This window comes from Erinaceus europaeus, chromosome 14, assembly GCF_950295315.1.
Source record: "Erinaceus europaeus chromosome 14, mEriEur2.1, whole genome shotgun sequence".
NCBI lineage: Eukaryota > Metazoa > Chordata > Mammalia > Eulipotyphla > Erinaceidae > Erinaceus > Erinaceus europaeus.
The window spans coordinates 79,286,902-79,296,176 of NC_080175.1; the positions used below are offsets into that span (position 1 = coordinate 79,286,902).

At 54.2% G+C, this 9,275-nt stretch overlaps 1 protein-coding gene across 1 annotated transcript; it reads left to right on the forward strand.

Annotated features, from left to right (window-relative positions):
* Window positions 1-62: 62 nt before the first annotated feature.
* Window positions 63-8,817, forward strand: ABCF3 (ATP binding cassette subfamily F member 3). Its single transcript, XM_007529775.3, has 21 exons — window positions 63-210; window positions 430-577; window positions 670-749; window positions 1,416-1,462; window positions 1,644-1,741; window positions 1,819-1,941; window positions 2,072-2,338; window positions 2,621-2,701; window positions 2,788-2,847; window positions 2,931-2,987; window positions 3,093-3,115; window positions 3,225-3,280; window positions 3,396-3,596; window positions 3,690-3,766; window positions 6,367-6,411; window positions 6,538-6,670; window positions 7,517-7,605; window positions 7,708-7,799; window positions 7,921-8,053; window positions 8,187-8,274; window positions 8,356-8,817. The coding sequence occupies exons 1-21, from the start codon at window positions 138-140 to the stop codon at window positions 8,512-8,514; spliced, it is 2,130 nt and encodes a 709-aa protein (XP_007529837.1). The 5' UTR covers window positions 63-137; the 3' UTR covers window positions 8,515-8,817.
* Window positions 8,818-9,275: the final 458 nt, after the last annotated feature.

Genomic DNA, 9,275 nt, shown 5'->3' on the forward strand with positions numbered 1-9,275 from the left:
CTCATAGCCGCGAACGCCTCGCCTTTCTGACGTCATGGGCACGCGTGCGCCCTGAGCGGAGGCCGCGTGAGGGGTTGGATGGGCGGGTCTTGGCCGAGGTCACACGACTGCTGAGCGGACGGGAGCCCGGCTGGAACATGGCGACTTGCGCCGAGATCCTGCGGAGCGAGTTCCCGGAGATCGATGGGCAGGTCTTCGACTACGTGACGGGTGAGCGGCACCGAGCCTGGAGCTGAGGAGAGCGGAGTGGCAGTCGGAGGGAGGGAGAAACCAAGGGGGCTTGGGGAGGGGGTTTGCAGCCGGGCCCCTTTCTCCGTGTGACCTCCCGACCCAGCCGGCTGGACCGGAGCCGGGCCGGGAGCTAACACCGCTTGTCTGTCCGTCCCATGGCCTGTCCGTCCGTCCTCCTCGGCTGCCGCGCCCGCCCAGGCGTTCTGCACAGCGGCAGCGCGGACTTCGAGTCTGTGGACGACCTGGTGGAAGCCGTGGGGGAGCTGCTGCAAGAGGTGTCCGGGGACAGCAAGGATGACGCGGGCATCAGGGCCGTGTGCCAGCGCATGTACAACACCCTGCGCCTGTGCGTGGCCGGGCCGGGCCGGGCCGGGGCAGGTGCGCGGGGGCTGCCTCCGAGCCCTTCCTCCCCTGACTGCGCTCTGTCCCACCCTCCAGGGCCGAGCCTCAGAGCCAGGCAAACAGTCAGGTGCTCCTGGACGCCCCCATCCAGTTGTCAAAGATAACGGAGAGCTACGGTGAGCTTGAGGGCGGACTCTGCCCTTTGTCTGTCTCTCCTCTCCATCCTCCGGCCCCTGCCCCTGGGAGCCCGGGACTCCTGGCACCTCCCTTCCACCCACGCGGGACTTGATGTGTTTACTGAGGGCGACAGAGCCCAGCGACGACGGGCTGGAGAGTCCTCCAAGCTCTTGGGTGTAGTGGGAAGCATAAGGACCTAGGGGCTAGGCAGGTTTGGGGGTGCGCTTGCACACACACACACAGTTTATTTTTATTTTTTTTTTATAGTAAATTGCATGCTGTGTGATCTTGTAATAGTTGCTCTTCTGGGCTGGAGAGAGAACACCAGGTGACAATAGACATTCATGCCTGAAGCACAGAAGGTCCCACCCAGGCTCAGTCCGCAGCACCGCTATAAGCCAGAGATGCGCAGTTCCATGATTTAAAGAAAAAGGGTAGAAGGAAAAAAAAAAAAAAAAGATCCTTATCCTGTTCCGTTCTCTGTGACAACTGACAATTCTGGAGTTTTTGTTTTAGTGATTTAAGTATGTTGGGGGGAGGGCTGCTATTTATCTATATAGATGGTAGGACTTTCCTGGAAAATGTCACTGATTCATACTTGTCATTCAAAACGTTAGTTTCCCTTCCCTCAGGGAGAAGGTGACTGCTTTTCTTCTCGCTTACAGACTGTGACACCAAACTTCCAGGGCTGCTAAAGAGGGAACAGTCCTCGGTGAGGAGGGGGAAGAAAGGGAGGGGGGCCTGCGTCTTAGGGGCAAGGGGCTGGGTACAGCTTTTCCTGAGTCTCTGATCCTGTTCGCCGTGGGTAAACTGAGAGGGCTGACACAGTGTCCTCTCAGTGGCTTCCTCTAAGCCTTTATCCTCAAGTGAAAGGGTTATGTTTGGACCCTTAGACGGTGAATGCCAAGAAACTGGAGAAGGCAGAGGCTCGACTGAAAGCAAAGCAGGAGAAGCGCTCGGAGAAGGACACACTCAAAGCCAGTGGTCCTCTGTGAGTGGCAGGGGCGCTGAGGGGCAGAGCGGCTCTGCTGGCAGAGAACGTTGGTGCTATCTAGTTCTCCCTTTAAGAGTCTTGGAAGAGGCATCAGCCAGCCAGGCAGGCAGCAGGAAGGAGAGTCGGTTAGAGTCGTCTGGGAAGAATAAATCCTATGATGTGCGAATTGAGAACTTCGACGTGTCTTTCGGTGACAGGTGAGGGAGTGGCAGTGGGGGTGACGCTCTTCTTTTTCTGGTTGAAGAATCCTGCTGTCGCGTCTGCTGCGGACCTGTCTCTAGTGCGCCCTTTGTCTTTTTCCCACCAACCCCCCCCCCCCCCCGGCAGGGTGCTGCTGACGGGCGCAGATGTGAACTTGGCGTGGGGCCGCCGCTACGGACTAGTGGGCAGGAACGGGCTGGGGAAGACCACGCTGCTGAAGATGCTAGCCACCCGGAGCCTGCGCGTTCCTGCCCACATTTCCCTGCTGCACGTGGAGCAGGAGGTGGCAGGGGACGACACTCCCGCCCTTCAGAGCGTGCTGGAAAGTGACACCGTGCGGGAAGACCTGCTGCGGCGGGAGCGGGAACTCAGTGCTCATATTGCTGCGGGCCGGTGAGGCACAGACCAGAGTGCTGGCGTGCTGCCCCGGCCCAGAATTCTTGTGCCTGTCCTAATAAGTAGTTGTACGTAGTTGCATCTTGGCTTTGTGACAGCTCTGAGGCCCCTCTTCTTTCTGTGACGCCCATGCCTTCACTGCCATGAGCGAGCCCTTCTGTTCTGGATCCCTGTCCTAACAGCAAAGCAGCTGGTGCCCCGCTTTTCCAATTTGGAGTCCAGAATACCCTTCTGTTCTGCTTCCCTCCAGCTGAGTTCCTGTCCCAATTCTCTCCCCAGGGCCGAGGGCTCTGAAGCTGCACGGCTGGCGGAAATCTATGCCAAACTGGAGGAGATTGAGGCCGATAAGGCACCTGCCAGGTATTTTAACATCCTGCCCCCTCCCACAGATGGCACCTTTCTCTTCTACTGCCTGGCCCAACCTATTGCAATCTCTTCACTCCTAGGGCGTCTGTCATTCTTGCTGGGCTGGGCTTTACCCCTAAGATGCAGCAGCAGCCCACCCGGTAAGTGGCCCTTACAGTGGGGGGCTTTGCCCCCCTCAGTAGACAGCCCTCCACCCCACTCCAGCATCTCTGTCTTTATTTAGGGAGTTTTCAGGCGGCTGGAGGATGAGGCTGGCTCTGGCGCGGGCTCTGTTTGCTCGGTGAGTGTTGGGCCTGCGCTGGGAGGATGCAGAGGGCGGGCCTTAGATTTCTGAGTCAGCGGTGACTCCCTGGAGCTTCATACCATTCGCTCTTCTTTTCCATAGGCCTGATCTGCTGCTGTTAGATGGTGAGGTTGATGTCGGCTCACGCGGTCTTTGGGGTGGGGGGCGGTGGCAACATCCCAAGTTCCGAGTTCTCCAGTCCTTCCCCCACCAACATGTCTACCACTTTTCCAGAACCCACAAACATGCTGGACGTCAGGGCCATTCTGTGGCTGGAGAATTACTTGCAGGTGGGTGCCAGCGGTACTGGCACAGGTCTGGGGAAGGCCCGCGGCCAACACAGCTGGGGACTGGCAACAGCTGCCCTCCGAAACCAGGCCTGCTGTTCTGTGACCCCTGCTACAGACATGGCCCTCCACAATCCTGGTCGTCTCTCATGACCGCAACTTCCTGAACGCCATCGCCACTGACATCATCCACCTGCACAGCCAGCGGCTGGACGGCTATCGGGGAGACTTCGAGACATTTATCAAGAGCAAGCAGGAGCGACTGCTCAACCAGCAGCGTGAATACGAGGCGCAGCAGCAGTACCGCCAACATATCCAGGTGGAGCAGCAGGGCCAGCATGGCATGGGGCGTTCCTTGCATCTTGGGGCCTCGGGTGGAGCCTGACCAGCCCACACTACCTCCGGCCCACAGGTCTTCATTGACCGATTCCGCTACAATGCCAACCGCGCCTCTCAGGTGCAGAGCAAGCTCAAGATGCTGGAGAAGCTGTGAGTACGGCGCTCTCAGCCACACGCTGCCTCTTGGCTTCCTTCTAGCAGGGAGCTCTCTGCCCGCCTGTTTTAGCTCTCCTCTTCTCTAGGGCCTGCCTGGATTTCTGTCCCCAAAGGGAAACTAGAGATCTCTTCTCTTAGAGAGTTAGTCTCGCCCCTAGACTTTCTGGTTCTGTGAGTTTGCTTGTTCTGGACACTTTGTATCTAATTTCTTTTCTTGGGCTTATGTTTTCAAGGCTTATCCATGTGGAAGTAAGGGTCACTAATTCATGTCTTCTTTTATGAAAGATAATATTCTGTTGTATGGGACCGAGGAGATAATAGTGGTTCTGCAAAATGACTTTTCCTGCCTCAGGCACCAAAGGTTCCGGATTTTGTCCCCAACACCACATTAAACCAGAGCTGAGCAGTGCTCTGGTCAGGAAACAAAAACAAAAGTACCATCTGCCGCACTATTTATTGCTTCGCCAGCTGATAAACATTTGGATTGTTTCCCCTTTCTTGCTCATGTAAATAGTGCTGTTGTATGCGGACATGTTTTGATATACATATATGGAATTGCTGGCTTGCATGATGATCTTATGTTTGACTTTTTGGAGCTTCAGGTATGAGAGCTGTTTGCATAACCATTGTGCTACCTAGCCCTGCCCATGTTTGACTTTTTGAAGAACTGCCAAACTTTTCAAAAGCAGCTACACTTTTTTTTTTTTTACTGTTTTGTTTGCTTATTTTAAATTTTTTACATTTATTTATTTTCCCTTTTGTTGCCCTTGTTTTTTATTGTTGTTTTAGTTGATATTGTTGTTACTGATGTCGTTGTTAGATAGGACAGAGAGAAATGGAGAGAGGAGGGGAAGACAGAGAAAGGGAAAGAAAGACACCTGCAGACCTGCTTCACCTCCTGTGAAGTGACTCCCCTGCAGGTGGGGAACTGGGGGTTTGAACCGGGATCCTTACGCCGGTACTTGTGCTTCGCGCCACATGCGCTTAACCCACCGTGCTACCGCCCGACCCCCAGCAGCTACACTTTTTAATTGTAGCCACCCTAGTGGGTGTGAAGTGATAATTTCATTATGGTTCTGACTTACATTTCCTTAGTGACTAATGACATTGAACACTGAGGGTTTAACTCGAGAGGGTGGTGGCACACCTGGTCGAGTGCACGCATTAGAGTGTGTGGAAGCCTGGCATCAAGCCCTGGCCCCCACCTGCAGGGGAAGCTACATGTAGCGAAGCAGCTTCACGAGTAGTGAGGACAGTCTTGCCCTCTCCATCTCTTTCCATCTCTACATACCCCCCAATGTATTTTTGTTTATCTTTGATTTTTTTTTTGCCATTTTTTCCATTTTATTGACTAGGACAGAAAGAAATTGAGAGAGGAGGGGGAGATAGAGAGAAAAAAAAGATAGACACTTGCAGACCTGCTTCACCACTTGTGAAGTGACACCCTGCAGGTGGGAATTTAATATTTTGTCTATTTAATTTTTTTTATTGGATAGAGACAGAGAAACTGAGAGGGGAGGGTGAGATAGAAAGGGAAAGAGACAGACACCTGCAGACCTGTTTCACTGCTTGTGAAACTTTCTGGAGACCAGTGGCTTGAACCAGGGTCCTTGCATACTGTAATGTGAGCACTTAACCAGGTGCACCGCCACCTGGCCCCTTTATCTTACTTTAATGAGAGAGAGATTGGCTCCAGAGCACTGCTCGGTTTTGGCTTATGGTGGTGCAGGGTATTGAACCTGAGATTTATAAGCCTCAGGCATGAAAGTCTTTTTACATAACCATTATGTAAAAAATGCCCACTGTGTCTCTATCTGTCCACCCCCCCCCTTTTTTTTTTAACCAAAGCATTTCTCAGCTCTGGTTTATGGTGGTGTGGGGATTAAACCTGGGACTTTGGAGCCTCAGAGCCTCAGGCATGAGAATCATGAGATTCTCTGTGTAATTATTAGTGCTATTTACCCTCTGCCCTTTTTAACTTTTCCCTGCCTCTATCCAAAATAAATTATTTAAATGTGGTCTTGAAGCAATCATTTTTAATAGAAATTTCTTTTTTATTATCTGGATAGAAATTGACAGGGACTGGAGAGAAAGGGAGAGAGAGACAGTGAAACACCTGCAGCTTCACCACTTTTGAAGCTTCCCCCCTGCAGGTGGGAACCAGGGGCTTGAACATGAGTCCTTATGCATAATGTCATGTACATTCACCCAGGTTGAGTGCCCACTGCCCAGCCTCTTGGAGTAATCATCTTATTTTTATTTTTATCAGGGTACTGCTCACCTCTGGCTTATGTTGGTGAAGGGGTTTTGAAGCTGGGACTTTGGGAGCCTCAGGCACGAGAGTCTCTTTGCAGAACTATTGTGCTCTCTACCCCCAGCCTGAAGCAAGCTTTTCAGAGGTGCTGATGGTGGGGAGTCTGAGCTATGTAACACTGTGCCGTGTCCTGAGGTGACGAGACAGGGAAAGCGGAAGATGACAAGGAGAGCAGGCTTCCTCAGAGTGCCCCTGGGCCATGCGCCACCTCACCGTGTGTTCGAGGACTAAGGGGAACTTGTTTAGTAGTCACACACCCAGTCTACCCCTCTCTCCGCAGCCCAGAGCTGAAGCCCGTGGACAAGGAGCTGGAGGTGGTGATGAAGTGAGTGCTGGGCTGGAGGGGCAGGCAGGGAGCCGTTTCTGGCACCCTGTGTTAACGCACACGTGCACGCGCGCGCACACACACCCACACACGTGCACGCGCGCACACACACCCCGTCTCCCGCAGGTTCCCAGATGGCTTTGAGAAGTTCTCTCCACCCATCCTGCAGCTGGATGAGGTGGATTTCTACTATGACCCTAAGCACATCGTCTTCAGCTGTCTCTCCGTCTCTGCTGACCTCGAGTCCCGCATCTGTGTGGTATGGCCGCTGTTTCTCTATTCCGTGAGGTGGGTGGGGTCTTCTCACCCCATAAGCAAGTGTGCGTTGGCCCAGATGCTCAGGCTCCAAAGGGAAGAGGGGCCACAGGAACAGGAGCCAGGGCCAGGCCATGGACTTGAATGCTGGTGCTACCCACCCGCCAGTCTCAGCACCTCCCCGCCCAGATGAAGAGCCTGGCGTGTGATTTTGAAAAGGGGCTAGTTCCACAAAAGACTTTCATTTTCATGCCTGAGGCTGTGAGATCCCAGGTTCAATCCCCAGCACCACCGTAAGCCAGAGCTGAGCAGTGCTCTGGTCTCTTTCATTAATAATTAAAAACATCAAACAAAACATGTATTTATTGACAAGAGAGAGAACATGGAGCTCCGGTGGCACAATCGGTTAGCGTGCGCTACTTACACAGAACAAAGAGAGCTTAGAGCATCACTGGTATGTGCAGTGCTTGGAATTGAACTCAGGACCTCATGCATTTCAAGTCCAGTACTTTAGCCATTGTGCCCCCTTCTAGGGCTGCAGCTTGTGATGTCGTGAATACTTAGGAGTTGCCTCCTCATGGCAATAGGCAGTGCGTCAGTCTCACAGTCTGACTACTTAGAAAGGACTGGTCTCAGCACTGAGTTTTCTTCAACCACATAACATAGAGGAGAAGGAAGCATGGGCTTTGGGCTGGTTGTTCATTAATGGGGGAGGAGAGAGGGGTAAAGAGAGAACCAGAGAATCATTCTGCCAGGCAGGGATTGAACTCATAACCTCACACATGTCCACTGTGCCACCTTGCTGGCCACCACCACTCACTCATAAGCGTTGCTGTGTTTCTCCTCCCAGGTTGGGGAGAATGGAGCAGGAAAGTCTACCATGCTGAAGCTGCTTATGGGGGACCTGACTCCCGTCCGAGGCATCAGACACGCTCACAGGTGCAGCCCAACCCCACGTCCCCCAGCTACCCACGCAACGTGGCTTCAGTCCTTGGCACTCCCTTGCCCGCCTGCCCACTCCACTGGCCCTTCCACCCACAGGAACCTGAAGATCGGCTACTTCAGCCAGCACCACGTGGAGCAGCTAGACCTGAACGTCAGTGCTGTGGAACTGCTCGCACGCAAGTTCCCTGGTATGTGGGGCTTCTGGGGAAGGAGGTGGGTATCCTGGAGAGCGCTGACATGTGCGCAAGGGGACTGTGAGGGGAGGGGGTTGGATCGAGGATGCACATGGTGGAATGGGACCCGTTCTAGGCCGGCCTGAGGAGGAGTATCGCCATCAGCTGGGCCGCTATGGCATATCTGGAGAGCTAGCCATGCGCCCTGTCGCCAGCCTGTCTGGGGGCCAGAAGAGCCGGGTGGCCTTTGCTCAGATGACCATGCCCTGGTGAGGCTGCCCTTTATAGCACTTTTGCCCTCCCCTTCTCCCCTCTTAGTAGAAAACAACATTATTGCCTTTCGTGTCAGAGCAGCCCATCTTCCTATATAACTGTTCCCCTTCTTGGGGTTCCTCCTTGCAGCCCCAACTTCTATATCCTGGATGAACCCACGAACCACCTGGACATGGAGACGATTGAAGCCCTGGGCCGTGCCCTCAATAATTTCAGGGTGAGTACTCCTTCAGTCTCTGTTCCTCTCAGGCCCAGTACCTCTGAGCCTGGCTCAGCCTTCCGACCTCCTGTCTTCCAGGGCGGCGTGATTCTTGTGTCCCACGATGAACGCTTCATCCGACTTGTGTGCCGGGAGCTGTGGGTGTGCGAAGGCAACGGCGTGACGCGAGTGGAGGGCGGCTTTGACCAGTACCGTGCCCTTCTCCAGGAGCAGTTCCGCCGGGAGGGCTTCCTCTAGGTCCCTGGGCTGTGGACGGTGCTCAGGACATGGACTGGCCTCTCGGACCCCTGGGCCACCGCAGTGGCAGCCTTTTCCAGACCACAGACTCCCCTGTCTTTGGGAACAGCCTTACTTCCACTTCTCTCCCTCTGACTGGCGTGTCTTCTGCATAGTCCAGGGAGCCCCGTCTAAAGTATCCGTGAGGACTGGTGTTCCAGGGGATGGGCAGGCAGTGCCCTGTGGGGTTCTGGGGTTCCACACTGCCCTGGCTCTGACTGGGCCTCGAATGGCTGCTGTGTACATTAAATCTCTCCCTGCGGCTCTCTGGCCTCAGCTCTGCTGCTCCCTGGCAGGGCTGCAGTGTGCGCTCTCTGTCATCTGCTGTTTTCCTGTGACGCTTGCACCGGTCACGTGGAAGAAGCCATGGCAGCACCAGCCTTGTTCCTGGGAGACCATGTGAAGGCCCCTGGAGCGCAGAGGTCACCTGCCTGGCCTTGTGGCCACATGAGCCTGTGGCCTGCAGAGCACTGTGTGACCTCAATCCTATGCTTTCCCCAGCCTGGGTTCAGCGTTAGCCGAGTTGGGTTCTTCCTCAGAACCCGAGCGAACTCATGGTTTGCCAGCTGCTTTCTCCAGTGGCCTCTGGCCCAGGCTCACTGTGTTTCTCTGACTGGACTTTTGGGACTAAAGAGAAACCAAGAAACTATCGTTGTCTACATGTGACTTTGAATGGACATATGTTCTTTATGCTTAAACCATGTAGGAGTGGCCTTGGGAAG